Source organism: Aythya marila, assembly GCF_965140915.1.
Source record: "Aythya marila genome assembly, chromosome: 25".
Classification (NCBI taxonomy): Eukaryota; Metazoa; Chordata; class Aves; order Anseriformes; family Anatidae; genus Aythya; species Aythya marila.
The window spans coordinates 2,423,667-2,443,559 of NC_139066.1; the positions used below are offsets into that span (position 1 = coordinate 2,423,667).

Consider the following 19,893-nt stretch of genomic DNA (forward strand, 5'->3'; position numbering starts at 1 on the left):
TTTGTTTTTCCTCAAAATATTGGTGTTAGTAACTATTCATATTTACTTAAGAAAGTAAGAGACAAAATGATCTCTGACTTGTAGATTGAGAAGGAAACAAAGAATTTGGCTTGGAAAGTATGTTTTTTTTTGTTGTTTTCTTTCCATGTATGCTTGTGTGGGAAGCTTCATATAACTATATGAATACTGGGTCAGGAAATAACTTCATTTTTGGTAAAGATATAAAACTGTCATTAAAGCAATAAGTATTTGGACCATTGCATGGAAAAATGATGACAATGGGAGTCCAGTTGTCTCAGCGCTTGTTAATAGTTAGATAATCACCATGATGTAATGAACACACACAATGTTCTTCAGCAATAAAAGATGATGAGGAAGTAAAGAAGGATGGGTGGGAAGACCCAGATACTGAGAAACCATATGCAATGACTAACAGCAAGCATTATATTTCGGATATAACAAAGGAATCTACATACAGTGTTCCCTGCTAACTAAGGAGTAGATACTCCAGTCTCTGACGCCTGAGGTGACTGTATTCATAGCTAATTATTCCCATGCATGTGAACATAGGGAAATGTATTTGGCAAAAAGAGGCTGGAGAAGATCTGTGGAAATGTGTCTAGGTGTCGATAGGTTTTCTCAGAGGTAGAGACATGGCTGAAAAGATTATCCCATGCCTTCTCCATGTTGCTTGCCCTTCAACACCCACCTAGCTGAATGAAGAGAGCCATTTTGTAAGGACCTGTCACACAGTGCTGATTCTGGAGGATGGGGAAAATACACATGGGGGAGTGGAACAAAACTTCTCGTTGCACCAGGTGAGCTGTCTGATCACTGTTTCAAGAGGGACTCATAACAGGGGATACTATAATATAACTTCAAAAATAATGGTACAGTGGCTCTGTAGAGAAATTTGGGATGTTATACTATTCACTGGAAAGAAGTTGGAGACTTTCTGTTTAATCACTGTGCACTAGAAATGCATCTATTCTGGGGAAAGAAAGCAAGTTGAAAATGAACAAACAAACAAACAAGTGAAATACAAGAACAGAGATGTGAAAAAATATAATGGCCTTTGCTGAGTGGTGCAGGTTTGGGTTTGTCAGGGATGGAGGTGTCAGGGCAATTGCCTTGTGGCTCTTCCTTTCGGTGTCAATGAGACTACAGTGTGAGGAGGAAGACGAATGAGTAAAGGGCACAGAAGTAAGAAAGAATGCATGCCAAGTGTGTGGGGTGAGAAATTAAAGGAATATAAGGATAAGTGCTCATAATTTGTGTTCCATTCTTTTTTCTTGAGAAACTAGGACAGGGATGGATACAAAACTGCAAATGGTCAGAGTTATTATTCATTGTGTAGGAATATATCTTTCTTGGAGTTAGCAGAAGATACGACATGTGAAGCAAACATGATAGTCTGTGACATATAGGAGAAGAATCTGGTCCAAGATACTGATACTGTTTTCATGGCACTTCCTTACAATATATGAACCTGGAAGAAAAACTGAGTCTCATGGTCTATTGAAGCAATCAGGGCAGAGAAAAATTATTTACATGGACTGGGGTTGATAGGAGTGTACAAAGATTTTTGCTATGGCAAATAACACAGTGTGTCTCTGGATACCTACAAGCTAACCTTTGGAGATGGAACAAGGCTCATGGTAAAACCAAGTAAGATCTCTGAGTTGTTTAGCGGTCTGAAAAAAAGTAAATGTTCACTAAAAGAGTAATGAAATGCAGTTCAGATGCATGTTGTTGCCCAAAAGTAATGATAATGAACTCACAGTTACTATAGTATCTACTGGATACTCTAGGAAGATAAAGATGGTCCTCAGTGCAATTATTAATTATTATGATAATTGCTTGAATTTGGAGACATACTACACAATATTAAGGAATGAAATTTTAATAAATAAATCTTTCCTCCTTTGAATATTGTGAATGCGTATACTCATAACTGACAAACTTGTCTGAGCATTTTAATCAGAAAACTCAAGGTGGTTTTTTTTTTTTTTTATATTTTTTTTGTTTGTTTTCATTAGTAATTAAATCTTAAGCAAATTTTCAAGTACTGTAGATTTTTCAGGAACTTTTTACTTAAAAAATAAAAGCTATTTAAGAAAAGAAAAATACTTCTGGAGAAAGACTGTCAAGACTGCTTTCCTCCTTCTCCATAGGAAGAGAGTGAAAAGAATTAAAAATAGTTCACCTGTGTCTCAGATATTATCTCTGCTTTCTCAGAAGTTAAATCTCATTTTCTACTTGGGATGGAGAGCAAACTTAATTATGGTCTAGGTTTTGCAGGAAGAATGAGAGTGTGGTGTCACTAATTATTGGATTTTGTTCAGATATTAAGCAATAAATTAATTATGATCTCATTCTCAATTTAATTTGCAAGCTCCTTAGCAACAGAAATCTCCTATGGATTGTGTTCTTTAAGGAGGGATTCTGGGCTTGACATTAACCAGTGAGTGAGGTTACAATGCATTTTGATCCAATATCTATTTTTATATGAATGCATTTTTCTAGTTATATAGAACCTGGTATACAGAGCTTTCACCATGCTTAGCCAGTTTTTGTCAGGTAAAACTAGCTAATCCTACAAACCGGGAGCATGCATTTGGACACTGACAGTTAAATTACCCAAGTTCGTCTCCAACTGCTCAACTGCTTTCTTGTTGTGATATTCCCTTCCCCACTTCCTACTCCCTTTTATTTATTTATTTATTTATTTATTTATTTATTTATTTATTTATTTTTAGCTCAGGTGCAAGCGTCCATGAATTCAAGTTCTGATATTTAATGTTTCTGCATTTTTTTTCAACTCTTCTCACAATAGCCATATTATCCAGGTTCTTCTGATATCAAGGGCAATTTGGGTTGTCTCTGGTTCTTAGCCGTGTTCACAATGTAAAACCTAAGAATTTCCTGAATACATACTGAAAGCTCAGTGATCGATGGTAGAACAATTTCCCTACCACAAAGAAATTGCATACTAAAAAGCATAATTTCTGCTTAAAATCTAAATGGCAAATTTGCTCTGACATCACTCTTGATTAATCTAGATGGCAAATCCAAGAGAATGTGATGATGAAGTTTATACTACGCCATCAGTCACTAGGTGAGCTGTGAAGTAAAAGTATTTACTTTTTAGAGATGAATCTGGTGACTGTGAGACAAAGTAATTGATGGGGAATGAGGTGAAGAACAGATTTGTGATGCATGTGGTTTTCCGGAAGCAACTGGATAAATATGATATAGGGGAATATTAAAGAAGAGGAGTTTGAGAGTTTGAAAGGTGCAGTACATGATAATAGTGCTTCATAAAGGGAATGTGAAAAGAAGGTCAAAGGGAAGTAAAGTCCTAGATAGGTGGTTCTGTCTAACTATACCAATAAATGGGATTTCCTTTGGTGGAATATTTCATGGATGAAGGTTCCATTCAATGCCACTCTGGATATTGTAGAGGCCTGTGCCATTGTGTAACTACGGAAGTGGTAACAAATTTACATTTGGATCTGGGACAAGACTTCTGGTTCTGCCAGGTACATTCATCCAGATTTTTTGCCTAATTTGCAAACTAGTTGTTGTTACACATTAAAATCTGGGAAATGGCAGCTCTCAAATTTATGGTAGCCAGAGGTTTCACCCTAACTGGTTGAAGTTGTTCCAAGGCGGCTGTCCAAGAATTATTCTTTGTGCTTACAATGATCTTCATTCAATTGCATTCCTATAATAAGCTAAGACAAAGACCAGTTTTGGTGTTCTGTCAAGTCACATGCATTTCTTCTGTTCTAAGGGTAAATCCATTTAAATTCCATTGGCTTCAAGCAAAGTCATGGATTATGTGTCTGGTGTACAAGCGTTGAAATACAAGAATGGCTATAATACTTAGAAAATACCTACTTATTGTGACTATCACCATTTTATCTGGTCTTTACTTGTAGCAGAATCCCATCAAGAAACAATATACTCATAACATTTTTAAATATTAGTGTTGGAATGGGAACTGAGCTGTCTTTTAGCTGGTTACTGTGATATAAAGATATGGTGTTATCCATACATTCTGTAAGTGTACATGACTGGGACTTGAATCCAGATTTATCAAGTTGTAACAGCTACAAGTCCATACTTAATCCTTACTTCTGCTATTACTTATCTTACTAAGTGAGGGTGTATGAATCCTGATCTGGTAAGATTTAGAAGGCTCAGATACTTTTGCAACTCGCTGTGAGGTTCTAAGATCTGGATAGGATCTCAGTGTGCTGTTAATTCCAGGGAGAAGATAACTATAAGTACAGTCAAAGGCTTTCTTGTAAAGTTTTCCTGGATAAATAAAAGATAATTCCTGTGAATTATGGGGGTGAAGAAGGATACAAGCTGACATTAGGAAAGGAACCTTGTTGATGATCAAACCAAGTGGGTAACAAACAGTGAAATGTTAAGGAGAAACATTGGACTGACAGGAGATGGTCCTAATTACATGGCACACTGAACAGGGATTTTAGGTGATATTACTGATGGAAAAAAAGCATATTATTCTACTATTGTCCCACAAAGTGCAATACACAATTCTAACCAATGAATGAGTGATTTTTCACTTTATCCCTCTGTTCCTGATTATTTTGTTTTAGATTTCTGTGGTACTTTTAGAGTGACTTAAATCAATGTGCTTAGCTACTGCTCCCTCAAATTATTCTCTGCTCTAGAATGGCTGTATGATCTGATTGGCAGTATGAGTTGGGAAAATCTGTCTACATTTTTGTAGTGATTGGCATCAGTGTGCCAATCAGGGATATGTGAAACTGGCGTTTGGAGCTGGCACCCAACTTCTTGTTATCCCAAGTAAGTTTCAGCTTTCTGTATGATATTAACACTGGGATTGGTAATTACTTTTAGGGTAGGTGGACTAGGGATTACATGGAAGCACGTTCCCAAATTATTTTAGACTTCCCCTGATGAAAATCAGTTGGAATAGAGGTGCTGCCTTGGAATCCAAGGATTGCTTGTGTATGGTGTGGCTGTGAACTGCTGCAGTAAAGACCAGCTAGAGAAGACTGTCATATTTTCTATAGTTTTCTGTTGCTAAAGATTTTACACAGGCTTAGTAGTCACAGCATAGTGCAGTCATGCATAGAGAGCTGCAACACATTTTACATGCTGCCAAATGCTGCAAAAGAAGTTTAACACATTTACAGACTTTCTGGCTACTAATTTCAGACTTGATTTGTGCATCTTTAAAATAATAATTATATGGTGTCTGGGAGTTATTCTGATTAGTGGCCTAAAAATTGGATTTTCTAACTCAGCCTATGTCAATATTTGTTAGTTTTAAAATGCAAAAGTGAAGTCCCTTCCATATTCATATAAACTGATACTGCAGTGTGAAGTCAGTTATTAGAAAAGGGACTGAACTTCTTGTGATGCTTTGTAAGTCTTCGTCCTTTTCTCAGTAACATTTCAAAATGCTTTAGAAACCTGAGAATACATAATGAAGTTTCATCTAACTTTGTGCGTCATCTTCTAGTAGAAAGTTTTCCCACATATTTTGGATGAGGAGCCATTGAAATATGCACCTGGTAGGCAAGAATTTATTGCAAAGGGTTAATATTGAGTGGAAAACTGAAAGATACAGTATGTTTGTCTTTAGAAGAGGGACTAGATTACAAGTCAGCTCAGGTGAGTAACATCTGGAGGACAGGCTATAAAGATGGAAGCAGTGACTACCAGTTTGTGTTTCTAAATAGATCTATTATGGAAAGATATTATGGAGTCGTTTTGGAGGATGAACATAGACTCTAGATGAGGAGGAAAGGGACTAGAGAAGGCTGAAAGAAAATTAAACTAGGATTATTTCTCAGCATGTTAGGCAAAACAGAGTAGGAACCTGGGAATACTGCAGATGAGACAATCATCAATTTCTTAGGCTAGTGTCATCAGCATATCATTGATCTTAACTTTGGAGTCTTGTAAGACAGTTTGAAGGTTTATGCAGTAAATATGAAAAGGAAAATATTAGCTTGACAGGGCTAACATTGTTACACCGACACCGGTCTACATGTTTTCCTTAGATTGAAGGGAAAAATTCATACACCCCTGGTTTCATGTTGAAATCATAGTTTCACATTGCATCAGGAGTAAATTTCCCAGGTGACTTAGACTATGTTATTTTAATGATTTGAACTCAGTGTCTGGGATATCAGAGCTAGGAGAGTAATTTTTGGAAATGGCACAAAGCTATCTATCTGTGATCCCAAGTAAGTTATCTGATTAAAAGTGAATTAAATAGAGTGATTAAATAGAGTGATTAGGGAAGGTTATTATTTAGGTGTGAAATACACATCTATATGTGAGGCATCCACAAATATAAGATTGAAAATTCTTCTGACTCTCTGGTAACAACATAAAAAATTATCTTCTACCTGTGTTTAGGCAGGGATTTTCGGCTGATACTTTTTTCTTACTTACTAAACATTTTTTATTTCCTGATACTACATGTATTGTTATTCTATAATTCAATAATGTACTTGTTTGGAGTTGACATTTGATTTTTCTTCCAGAAACTACATCTCTAGAATATAAAATTGAAAACAGTTTCCAACAGTTAAAATTTGTGCTGGCTTTGAAAGAAAAGGCATGAAAAGTATATGGTGAAAAAGACAGAGGCTCTCAGGAAGTTAATGAAAGCCTCTTCAAGTCTTCATGTTTTCAAAGACAATTATTACACAGATGGGCTAAGCCATTGCATTCACTTGTGAGCTTTAAATGATCAAAGACTCTCTGTCAAACTAATTCCAGTCTGGTCAGCAATTGAGAGAGTCTTCAAGGGAATGGGTAATTAGATAATTCTCTATACACAATAGTGTGTTAAACCAGTTCATGATTTCTAATGCATCCTGTTTGAAAAAAGAGGCACAGGTCTTCGTCTGATTGGAACAGGCTTCTACTGCTCTCTCCCTGAAATCTCCCGATTTCTGGAGTTGGCTATCTGAGTAGACTGGGCGGGAATAGTACTCCTGATAGCTCCTGTTCTTCCACACAGAAGATATCCTTCAGTAAGGATGAAATTAGGCAGGGTGGACAGCTCAGAATATCATTATTTACTTCTCAATATTTTCTGCAAATAAAGGTAATAGACATCAATGCAACGTTTCCAACATATCCACCAATGCATTAAGACAATGACATGAAACGTATATCACAGTGCTGTGGTTATAATAGCTTATATTTACCAAGACTGCTATCTGCAGACTTTCATAATGGTGAGCAAATATGCAAAGGAATGTATTGGGAAAAAGCCTCCAGTTACGGAACAAAGTGAGCAACCTCTCTGAGCAAGAATGAGAAATGAGCATTTTTCAAAGTTGGTGCTGAAGCTGCCAGCAGAAACAGATGTGCTTTTCATAATCTGCTCAAGATAAAAGCATAACACAGATAGTGAGAAAAAAAAAAGCACTAATTTGGAGAGTGGTGCATAAGTAGCTCTTCAGAAAGCAGAGCACTCACTATGAGAGAGAAGAACATCTATCAGTTCCTCTTTTCTTTTGTATCCCTGTACTCCATGGTAATGATATATCATGCTTCATCTGTATTATTATTATTATTATTATTATTATTATTATTATTATTATTATTATTATTATTATTATTATTATTATTTTAAACAGGAGTCTCCCATACAGCTTATTATCTGATTCTATCACTGAAATTTATTTTCAAAAGAATAACTGTATTGCATGGGGATTATTGGGCAGGTGAGTTGAGCTGGGGAAGTCAGAGTATACACTAGACCATATTCTGCACTGCTGGGAAAGAGACAGTCTCACTGGGTTTTTCAAAGCCTGGACAAAGCCCATACAGATGAACTGCAATTCAGGAGAAGACTCAGAGAAAAATACCACTGGGCTTTGTGGATAAGGTTTTTCTGAGGTGGTATTAATAAAGTACAGACATTTTTTTAAGGTGCTGCCAGCTGGCAGTTGAACAGATCAGAACAGTTTCTCTCAGTGGTGGAACAAGAGCCTGTGCTTGGATAAGATTTTGAGGTGGTTTCTAAAAGCCAAGATTTTAGTCTAGATTTCCCCAAAGGGAAGAAATTAAAACTTCTTCATCTGGGACTAATCTATCTTTACTATTTCTACAATACTTAACAGTGTGGTGTGAGAGCAGGGACTAAGCAAATGTTAATCTAAACTCTGAACCTTATCCAGTAACCCTTTCTCAGTTTACAGATGTGGTATGAAGCTCAGGTTCAAACTTGTGGTCATAGAGTCCAACAGAAAATGCATTCAGAGGGCTACTGAGAGACCCATATTTACATGTTGGCTACAGTATCTCTTTAATGATGTTTTACTTGTTCATCACTAGAGTACTGCAATACTATTAACATTTTATTATTATGATTACTCTTCCCCAGACACATAACTTCTCATAGCAGTGAAGCAAGAAGAGAGAGAGTGCTCTCTGCCTGTTCCCAGAACACATCCCCCAGTGCAGTCAGGCCAAGATCCTAAAGGAATCCCAGGCTGCAGAGTAGAGTTGAACAAGCTGTTACAGAGAGGAATGCCTAGGTTAGATATCAACATCTAGGCTGTGGGTGGCCACATGAGTATCATTTGAGATGCTCTAAAGATCCTGTCTGACTCCCTATCTGTGGCTCTAAGACAGCATAAGTCTCATGTAGCTCCTGCATTACCTACTATGGATGCCTTCATTTTCTAAAGATGTCCTAGCGCAAGGTCCTTATGATCAATCTCCCAGTGGAATCATGTAGTGACCTCCATACTTATGTGTCTGTACATCAAGATTCAAGGAACTATGACTGTGTAATCTCACCTAATGTCTCTTCTATTCTTCACTTTCAGAGGTTGTTCCATCTCCTTCGGTCTACAGGCTGACCACTAAAGATGATGAGGATTTGGAAATGTGCCTTATCACAGATTATGCCCCTGAAAACCTTAAGGTTAAATCAAACTCAGATTATAGAAAGACTCAAGCTGTTGTGGAGGTGGCAACATCCGAGAATAAACAGGAAGCAAGCTACCTGACAACCTACTGGGCCAAGAAAGATAAAATGGAGTGTGGTGCAGAGGATGACAGTGCTGGAAAATTAGAAGGAAAGGATCCTGAAAGCGGTAATGTCACTGTTGGATGTGCATTCAGGGTTAGAGGCAATCTGGTCTCTGTCTCTCCAGTATGAACAGGACTTGTTCACATCTCCCAACCCTGCAAGCAGTACTGAACTATGCTCCCATGCTCTAGAAGAATCTTGTCTTGTTGCATCTGTTTTCTTTTGCCTTCTTGATAGAAACAAGATTAAAGCTCAGTATGCTGGTACAGTCACAACAGAGAGATTTCAAAATCATGCCATGGGGGATATAAAGCTTGAAATTCTTTTGTCTGGTGGGACACTAAACTTTAGATCATATTAAATGCTAACCCTGAAAATAGCAGACATTAATATTTATTGGATGGTTTAAAGGCTAGAAACTATAATTCAGTTCTTCTAAGTAGAGACATCTTAATGAACTTCTGAAGTCAATTCCTGTTATTAATTTAATATATTGTTACTATTTGCAGGTGCCAGCACTGTCTGTGTAACAGGGATGTCACCACACTTCAAGACAGGTATGAACACAGCATTTTAGGAGTAAAATTTAATTAAAGGAACTGTCTTCCTCCTCCCTCCCCCCCCCCCCCCCCCCCTTTTTTTTTTTCAATGTTCCCTGTTTTGAGCAAAAATCATACACTGGGAATTTTTTAAAGGGCTACACAGGATTTAAATACAAAGGCTGGAAGTCATTGGGTTGATGTAGACTTCCAGATCTGAATCGGTAATTTAAAGTGACCTCTGTAGCTGGTACCTACATGGTCTTGCAAGGTGTTGCCAAACAGACACTGCTCACCCTATAATGGTTTAAGGCACAGATACATCAGCTTCACTGAAAGTTTGCTGCATTTCAGATTTCAAAAGAGTTGTTTGTAGTTTTGGGTGTGCAAACACCTAATGAGCCAAAAGATAAGCAAGTGGTTTCTGCAGTATGTGTGCACTGAGCAGGCTCTGCTACAGCTTGTGGCTATGGGAGTACGCTACGCTGCACTGGAGCCCAAGCAATTGCTGTTTGTGCTAGTTCAAAGGACCTGAGCCTGCCTCTGCTCTGCTCTAGCCTTGTTTGCAGAATAGCTGTACTTTTGCAAATATGCAGCCTTGCTGAAAGAGAGGGAGAGGAAAAACAAAACGAGAGGAAAAAAAATAATAAAAAAAACACCGAAAAACAGTTAGCCAAATGTTTCCAAAACACTACTTCAGAAAAATACTCATCAGTAAACTTGGCTGATTTGACAAGTTGTTTCAGAGAGGTTTTCAAATGACTTTTTGATAACAGCTCGTTGCTTTTCCAATATAGAACAATATTTTTTTCTGATGAAAATGACTTTGTAACTATGAATAATAGAACATTCTGATAGACTCTTTTTTCTATGGATAAAATTTAACTTGTTTTCCTACTGCCCTCAGAAAATTGGGAGAGAGAAAGGAGGGACTCTTCCTGCATCTGTGGTTCATAATACGCTGTTATTTAAAAACAACTAGATGGTTAGCAGTCATCCTTACTGGAGAACTAATGTTTGCTGAATGAAAGCCTGGCCCTTGAAACAGTCTGTCAGTTAAGTAGTCCTGCTCACTGTCTCATTAGGTATCCTATAAGCTAACACAATCATGCAAAGTAGAACAGCTTCATTAAGAAGTATTTACATGTCTGTCTGGAAGTCAGGATATCCCAGTGCTCTTGTGACTCTCATTCCTTGTTTTACAGATGAAAACCTGAACATGCTATCTCTCACACAGCTGGGCTTGAAAATAATTTTAATGAAAGGAGTAATTTTTAATGTGGTGATGACAATCCTTATGTGGAAGAAAAAAGTGAGTATGCAAGGGAAATGGTAAGACTTCTGACAGAAAATACCTGTATCAGTTCATTAGCTATGAATGTTCCCTCTGTATTTTACACACTCTGTTCATACACCTTTTATCTATCACCAGTAAAATCCCTCCAATTCTTTGCAACTCATTACTTGGACCTATCATTGTTTTCTCCACTACATGAATCTATTTACCCTTCCTTATCCACACACAGATTTAACTTTTGTCTTCTTTCTAGACATCTCTCTCTCCTATTCCTACAACCTTTTCTTCCCTTGTCTGCACTCATCCATCAGATTCATCACCTGGCCATTCTCCAGCAGTGAAAGTTTGATGGTCATTGACTTTAAGACCTAATATGTTGCTTCAGGTCTACAATTATGTAGTTGTGACTGTACCCCAAATTTAGTATACCTTTATTTTTTGTTACAGGAATGAAAGTAACCAGTGAAGACCTAAGTACCAAAAAATCTGCTGAGAATCTTTACAGGAGCATCGGGTGCAAGAGGGAACACAGGCCAGGCGTTCCTCTTGCAAGAGATATCACATCATGTTTTCTGTACATCAAACCAGTCATTATAGTCTAAATTGCTTTATTTGCATTTTTAAAAAGCTACGCAGAGATATGCTTACAATTTTCAGCATTGTGCTCTCTCACAGATCTGATTCATTTAGCATGACGATGACTTTTTTTTTTTTTTGGCTGAAGAGCAGATTGCTTCCCAGAGTATTCATTTGCAACTGAAATGGCAAAAGGAGTCTTAGTCAGGGTGCTATGCACCATTTCTTTTCTGACTTTTGCTGTCCGAGCAAGGTGTTCCTCCCTCTAACCCCACCCCATCCCCCCTTAAATTAAAAAAAAATGCTGCTAGGTCTCCCAGAAGTCCTTAAATTAGTAAAATTCTTGCTTCTCTATCACAGAATAATGCTTTTTGCCATTTTTTTAAAGTCTACCTGGCCTTTGGATGCTATTAAATAATCATTATCAATAATAAGAAACTTGTTTGTCTTTTGTATCTCTTGTTGGAGGAATTTGTTTTGCCCTTCAGATGAGTTTTAGGATGAGAGATGGCTTTTGGGGTGAAGGAGGGAAGGGGTGCCAGGAAGAGCAGAACACAGCTTAGCCCCCAGGGACTGCTTGCAATAATGGGCTTGATCCACTCCGGAGGAGCATCTACAACCTCCCTTTTCAGGACATCCACTTCCCTGCTGTGTTGGGGGAGAATATCATGGCTGGCTTAGAGGTGTGTGTGGGGGAACAGAAGCGTGCACATCCCCTCCAAACCTAGGCACTGTGCTATGTGAAGACAATGGTGAAATACAGCTTTCCAACAGTGAGAGGACTAGGAAGTGGACCAGGTTCCTGAAGGCACTTGTCTACTCCTACGGGAAGCACAGCAGTCTGTAATATCCTGCCCCTAAATGTCCTCTGTTCTCAATTTTCATGGTAGAACAAGGTATCTGCTTTGCATTAATGACATTACTGACATTGGTCTGAGTCTCCAAATTCGGGCTCTCAAAGTCAAGACTGGAAAGCAAATGTTCTCCCTTTGTGACAACAGTCTCTCCATATTCTAAAGCAGCAAAGATTCCTCTGGAGAAAGAGACATGAAAGGTGCTTGGAAGGAAACATAACCTCCCTGCAAATCTTGAGCTTTGCTTGTACCTCACACTAAGCCCAAACTAAGTGGCAGGGAAAAGCCTTGCTATGCTGGGTGGCATGATTCTCTCTCAGAATATTTCTCACCTCAGTGGATTCACAGCCATTACAAGGACCTCTGATTTTGGGAAGGTTCATACTTAAATGCATTTAGTCAAAAGTCCTGGTGCTTCGTATGTTAAGGGCCTCTCTGTGCAGATGGTGTTAGCACTTCTGCCGTGGTATCTGAATCCACAGTTCCGAGCAGCAGCAAAACAAAGTCTCCCTGAGCTCCTGCTGTGGTGCTGCCACCTGACCACTTTGCAGACGGCCTGTTGCTGGGTGACCGTTACTGACTTCTCCTGTCCAGGAACAACTTCCAATATTGCAGGTCTAAAACTCTGATTATCTTATAGAAGAGATGTTCAGGGACTCATTTGTTTGACTCCTTCACAGAACAGTCATTCTCATTTTTAACCAGCTGTAAAAAGCCTACAGCTATTTAAATCCCAGCCATGCCTTGAACATTGCATTTTGCCTATGATGAAAGCTGCTGCATCACAGAGAAACAGCACTTAATGAAGCTGCCTAAACCATTTTTGAATTACAAAGCAAGACCAGTACCATGTTCACACATTTCCAATTGACTAACCTCATTCTGAAAACCTTTAGGGATGTGGAAAATAAATTCTTCACACTCCTTTACCTTTAACATCACTTTTAAAAATATTAATATCTGTCTCAAATCTTTTGTATTGCATTTCAAACCCTTTCCTAGCTGTAAGGTGAGGGGATGAGCATATAGCTAAAGCCGTGTTTTGACTGAAGTGACCCTTAACATGTGATCTTCAAAGCATTGAATTTGTAGGTCTCGTTCAAAGATGCTCTCTGAGATTAGGGTTTTGATCCTCTCCCACCACTGATGCTTACACCCTCTCCCCCGTGTGGTTTCTTGTTTATTTCAAGAAAGAAAAACCACAGTGCAAAGCAAAGGCAGGAAATAACACGGTAAGTAACAGGATGTGGAAGAGGGGGTCTCATGGCCCATTTGGGGCAGGAAAGGACACACCACTAGTTCCATGACGCCAGTGCTGAGATCTGGGTCACCTTTTGATAGTCCCCTACGCCTTACCGCAGAAACCTCTTCCTCTGTAAAGTAGAGTGCAAAACAGGGGTTGGGTGTGGGGGGGGCAATGCTGGTGTGGCACGTGGCAGGGAGGAGAAGCATGTGAAATAGGACAGCAGACGTTAGACCACAAACCAAAGTAGAATGAGGTTAAGACACCCTCCCTTCCTGCCTCCTCACTGTAACCTTATCTTGGGTGTGTGGGGGGAGTTCTGGGTACAACAGGAAAGACTGAGCTATGCAGAGCACAGGAAGGGGAGAAAATAAATAATTGGGGGGAAATTGGGGGGGGGGGGGGGGGGAGGGAAGGCAGCAGCAGGGAAAGATCTTACAAGCATATAAGATTTCAGAATGTGCTGATATGATACATCTCTGCACCCTCTTATACAGGCAGTGACTCAATGCAGGAAAATCCTTCCACTTCTGACCCAAAAGACAAAGGCAGAACATGGCAGAGCCCAGAATCTTCTCATATTGGCAGAGAAGATGGTGCCATGGTCCACCTACGCCCTCCTCTGTGCCAGCTGATGCCCCCTACTATCTACTGATGGGTAGGACGTGAATTTGTATCTTTTCTTGGGATCTTGTTGGAGAAAACACCCTGCCCTGTGCTTCTCATCCCTCACTAAACATATCCCTGTATAAGAAGCAACTTTCTTTCTTGCCGTTTTCTACATAGTCCACAAGGACCTCTGGTATCATCTTTCTAAGGAGCAGAGTTTGAAGACATACAGACTTGTTGAGGCTCATTCAGGCATGGAAGTACCTCTAATAAAACTTGAAATCTTGGGCTAGTTTATGGTAACTAGAGGCACTGAAAACCACTAAAACTCAGAGAAAAAAAAAAAAAAAAAAAAAAAAAAGAAACCCCACAGAACAAGGTTTCTCTCTTTACACCACCACGTACTGGCCACAGGAGGGCCCCAGCCTCAAGCTCTCCCTGAAGCCAAAGCATGGGTAGACCACTGCAGAGACCCCACAGGGAGGCACTCGTGGCTTGCGAACAGCAGCAGCTGCTCCAGTATGTTCCCTGCGCACGTTCCTCCTTCTGTGAACTCGTTGGCTCTGTCTGCCACAGGCCTGTTTCAGAAAGGGCTCTTCTTACAGGAAAAAGCCCAGTGGCTCATTTACAATTCCCACATGCTTTCGAGTCTTCTGTGATCCCCATCACCCTAACATCAGAACATAGTTGGTATCATCACCATAAATAAGCCCAGCCTAATGCCTGGGGGGCTGTGGGTCAGAGCTGGCATGAATTGTTCCCACCACAGACCCAGACAACACCCTTCAAGACAGTAAAGACCCTGCTTCTTCATACCTGACTACTCAGGACTATTTGGACGCCCGTGCGTCACACTTCTACTGTTTTAATGGCTGCAGCACAGCTGGAAATGCTAGATGGAAAAAGGTGGTAAACAGGTGCCATAATCCAGTGCTGAGATGTTGAAGCTATTGAACCCCATGTTTTAACTCCTGGATGCCAGCAGTCAAGCATTCCTTTGTAACATCATCTTGTATGTGTTTTTGCTACTGTTTCAGCTGCTGACCAGACAAGACAAGCATGAGGCAGGATCAGTAAAATGACAGAGCCTCAAGCTTGAAGCTAACCCAGGTTAATTCTTCATCCAACAATCAGGAAGGAATAGCTAGAGCTAACATCCTACCCTGTGCCTATAATTTGATCATCACAGGGATCTAATTTCCATCACAACTAAAAAGCAATTGGCTTCAACCAGATGCTAGCTGAGGCTTGAGAAGGCAATGCTCGAGGGCTAGGGCCATTGAGATTAAACATTTCACAGTACCTCAAAAGAGAAACGAATTTCAAGATTCAATCTGAGGAAAACCTTCTCCATTGAGCCAGGACAGCTCAAGTGCAGCTCTGTCCCAGACACTGACATAGCCTAGCAGCCCCTTCCAACATCCTTGGGTTTATCAGCAATTCAGGTTGCAGAAAAACTAACTTTGTCTTAGGGTGGTTGTATTACTACCAAGCCATAGTGAGCCTGTAAGCCCAGTTGGTGCATCCAGCTGTGCCCCATGTGATGCTGAGGGATATTGGAGGGCCCACGGGAATCACAGAATGGCCTGGGTTGAAAAGGACCTTAAAGATCATCTAGTTTAAACCCCCCTGCACTGGGCAGGGTTGCCAAAATGGATACAGGTGGGGATGGCTGAATGACACCCCCAGCTTCCTTCCGTTCATCTCTAACCACAGTCTAAACAAAGTTTTCTGCAGCTTTGAAGCCTGGGGTTGTGTTGGCAACATACTTTCCATAAGATAAAGGGCAGATGACATCTGTGTTTCCATGACAACTTGCTTCCAGTTTCCCCCAGAAACTGGGGCACAAAATAAAAGCCTAGGGGGTAGAGAGGGAGAAATGGAGAGAGAGAGAAGGAGGGAAAAACAGGAAGCCATGACTGAGGGAACTTGGGCATAGGAAGAAACTCTGTATTTGTCTTCAGCAAGGAAAAGTGTGCAGTACTATGAAGGGCTTTATTGAACTAAACGATTACAGCAACTGAAATGAGGCAGTAGACCCTTCCATAGAACAGTCTGTAGCAAAAACTTTACTCCCTGCTTCCCCTTCCTCACCATGGAAGCAGTTACAAGTCTGATGGGGAACAACACTTCCCTATGACAGGTTTTAACATCAGAACCCCAGAGGAATTCGAGACCTGTAAAGAGAGAAAGACAACATGAAGAATGCATCTGCAAAGGGACAGAAAATGCACCACACGCTCCAAACAGCTTGTGGCCTCTTTGCAACTATAACAATAGAACATGCTGTGCACTTTCTAGCATCAAACTCTCCCTATTCTTAACTTTTTTCTCAGATCTGCTGAGAAACTTCAGACTCGGACAACAGCCATACTATGGCCTCCAAACAGGACAACCATCAGGGACAGATACCAGAAGTCCCAGCCCGCAGAGACCCTCCTTCAAGAAATAAAGGCGTATTTCTCTTATAAAAGAGAAAGATGGGTAGATTTCTGTGGCACACCTAGCTAAGCTGCCTTTTAAATGTGGAAAGACAAAAAATAAATTCACAAAATCAAAAGGCACTAAATTCTTGCTCTATAGCACCGTAGAGAAAAATGGCTTAACTGTTCCTGTCCTGGAAAAAGCCAGGAGGTAGACTTCTGGTTTCACTATCTTTCTATTTTTTCCCCTACTCTACAAAAATAGAGAAATCGTGTGCTGGTGTTGCCCCTTCTGTGGCCCCACAGATCAGTACCTTACAGTCTCTTCAAGAGTTCAGCCAACAAAATTAATAACGACAAGGTGCAGGATAGTGTTGGCAAAGAGAAAATCGGCGAATGCCCGCTCTGGTGAAATGCCTTGGAACTCGCCTTTGTTCTGCGGGTTTATCTGGATCCGGAGGCAAACTGTAGAGAGAAAATGAGAGATCAGAGGTCACAAAGAGAAGCCATGGTGGGAAGTATAGCCTTGTTGGGGCAGTCCACAGGTCGCTGTTCCACCAGCATACAAGAAAAGTCGACTCTATCTTTCTTATGAGACAAGATCACTGCCAGGGGATTTGCATAGGCTGATGTGCAGTCAGCACTACACAGCACTACAGGGGGTGTCCAAATGAGACCTGAGTGGAACAGACTTATAACAGGATGGGACAGGCACAAAAATGGGGAAAGCAACACTCTACTGGGTACACTGGGCAGGGCTGCAGGGAAGAAATGTGCTTTTTAGGGTGCATTATCAGAGAGCAACATCTTTAAGCAGTCATTGCTAGGTTTTGGTTCACCATAGGATGGTTGCTACAGAAAAATATCAGTACAAGAAAGCAACCCTGCAGAAAGGGACTTGGGGATTCTAGTGGACAAAAACCTCACCATGAGCCAGCAGTGCTGCAGCCCAAGAGGCCAACTGCATCCTGGGCTGCATCAGAGGAGTGGCCAACAGGTCGAGGGAGGTTACTGTCCCCTTCTACTCTGCTCTCACAAGGCCCCACTTAGAATCCTGAATTTAGGTTTGGGGCCCCGAAAATGAGAAGGATGTGGATCTGTTAGAGCAGGCCCAGAGGAGGGCCATAAGGATGATCAGAGGATTGGAGCACCTCTCCTATGATTAAAGGCTGAGAGAGCTGGAGATGTTCAGCTTGCAGAAGAGAAGGCTCTGGGAAGATCTCACTGTAGCTTTTCAGTACTTAAAGGGGGTTTATATAAAAATTATGAACAACTTTTTGCTTATATGGATAGGACAAGGAGGGAATGGTTTTAAACAAAAAGAGGAGAAATTTAGATAAGGATGAAATTCTTCACTCAGAATTCACTCAGGGTGGTGAGGCACTGGAACAGGTTGCCCAGAGATGTTGCGGATGTCCCATCCCTGGAGGTGTTCAAGGTCAGACTGGAAGAGGTCCTGGACAACCTCATCTAGTGGGTGACATCCCTGTCCATGGCAGGGGGGAGTGAAACTAGATGATCATAAAGGTCCCTTCCAACCCACTCCATCCTATGATTCTGTGATACAAGATGGTAAAAGGGATGAGTCCCTGATCAACACGGAGAATGAGGGACACCCTGTGGCTGGTGAGGAGCTGGGCCTTGTGGTGCCCATGGGCAGATCCGTGCAGGCTCATCATCTGCTGAAGAGCATCCTCCTGTGACGCACAGCATCAGGCCTGGCCCGCTGGGAGAGGTCACAGCTGAGGGTGCTCTCAAGATGCAGCAGCTGCAGGGGGACAAGCCTGGAGGTTGCCAAGAGCAGAGCTGTGTGCTTTAACATCAACAGGGTGCACCCATGGCTGCTAAGCAGTATGGAGCTCTGCAGTTTTCAGATAGCTCAGAACATTTTATGTTGCTATAGCAACTTCCTGGTTGCCAGAAAGAATTGATAGAAAAATACCGAGTACCAGGACTCAACAGCTGCCAGAAAAGGCTCAGAGGCTGCTGCAGAGGCTCCCTGGGCTGCCGGGGTTCATCTGGGGATCTCTAAGGGGCTACTACAGTCAGTAAAAGAGATTTGTCCGTTTCTAAGAGAACTCCGAGCTCCAGGGGGCTTGGCACATTGTTTGTGGCTCTCAGGTTGCTGAGGGACCTTAAAACATCACCATGGTGAGTGAGCAGAATCACAGAAATATAGAGGTTGGAAAGGACCTCAAGAGATCATCGGGTCCAACCCCCCTGCCAAAGCAGGTTCCCTTGAGCAGGCTGCCCAGGTAGGCATCCAGACGGGACTTGAATATCTCCAAAGAAGAAGGTTCCACAACCTCCCTGTCAGCCTGTCCCAGCGCTCCATCACCCTCACCATGAAGAAGTTCTTTCGCGTATCGGTGCAAAACTTCCCGTGCTCCACTTTGTGGCCATTGCCCCTTGCCCTGCCCCCACAAACCGCCACTGCCAAGGGGACGCCCTGGCTGCCAGGGGAAACCGCGCAGGGGCCGAGGCGAGCGCAGGGGCCGCACTGACCGCCGAGAATGAAGCTGCCGACGGCGGAGATGAAGCCGCTGAGGAAGGAGTTGAAGGGGAAGGTGCCGACGCCGAGGCAGTAGCCGAACTGCAGCGCGCCGGTGAGCAGCACGTAGAGCAGGTAGGCGTCCAGCACCTTGAGGCGACTCGGCGTGCCGCTGCCGTACTCGGCCAGGAAGCGCCGCACCACCGAGCCCACCGAGCCCGCGGACCCCGCGCCGCCCGCGCCCGACCCCGCCGCGCCCGACATGTTGAGGTGTGAGCGAGCTGAGCTGGCCGGAAGCAGCGCCGGGAAACACTTCCGGGACACAGCTGAGAAGCGCAGGCGTGTGGCCTCCCTGCAAGCCTAGTTCTGCCCAGGGAAGGGCGGAAGCGAGGTGTCAGCAGACAGTGTACGCATGCGCACCAGTCCACACGGTAGGTCGGGCTGGGGGGGGGAAGTGGTTCTCAGCTGGCGCATGCGCTGAAATCTTATTGAGCCCAATGCCCTGGCGGTTTCCAGGCGCTAATGAGAGCCGACGGATATTTTAAATAATAATACTAACAATACTAACAATACTAACAATACTAACAATAATAACAATAATAACAATAAAGACAAGCCCTTGGGGAACATACCCGGGGCAGCAAGCACATGAGCCATATGGGAGCAAGTGCCCAAAGACTCAGGCTGCCGGAGCCATGCCTTGGTGTAGCTGAAGTGACACAAACACACTTGGCAGAAGGCAGGGGCTTCCTGCGTGCCCCTCTGCTGCTGCGGCAGCCCCTTAGTATCAGCTG

At 41.9% G+C, this 19,893-nt stretch overlaps 1 protein-coding gene and 1 gene segment (V, D, J or C); one reads left to right on the forward strand and one right to left on the reverse strand.

The window, feature by feature from the left end:
- Window positions 1-1,609: 1,609 nt before the first annotated feature.
- On the forward strand, window positions 1,610-13,893 carry LOC309887436 (T cell receptor alpha chain constant-like). The segment is given in 5 exons: window positions 1,610-1,668; window positions 8,862-9,131; window positions 9,577-9,624; window positions 10,812-10,918; window positions 11,351-13,893.
- Window positions 13,894-16,128: 2,235 nt separating this feature from the next.
- On the reverse strand, window positions 16,129-19,402 carry DAD1 (defender against cell death 1). Its single transcript, XM_082778849.1, has 3 exons — window positions 19,114-19,402; window positions 16,923-17,073; window positions 16,129-16,362 (listed from the first exon to the last, which is right to left on the reverse strand). Exons 1-2 carry the CDS (start codon window positions 19,361-19,363, stop codon window positions 16,943-16,945), a joined length of 381 nt encoding a protein of 126 aa, XP_082634975.1. The 5' UTR covers window positions 19,364-19,402; the 3' UTR covers window positions 16,129-16,362; window positions 16,923-16,942.
- Between the last annotated feature and the right edge of the window lie 491 nt (window positions 19,403-19,893).

Excerpts from the sequence above, each read along its gene's own strand:
- DAD1 (XM_082778849.1), bottom strand. The coding sequence starts at position 19,363 with ATGTCGGGCGCGGCGGGGTCGGGCGCGGGCGGCGCGGGGTCCGCGGGC. Across the intron at positions 17,074-19,113 it reads CGGCAGCTTCATTCTCGGCG|TTTGCCTCCGGATCCAGATA; the intron begins GTCAGTGCGGCC and ends TTCTCTCTACAG.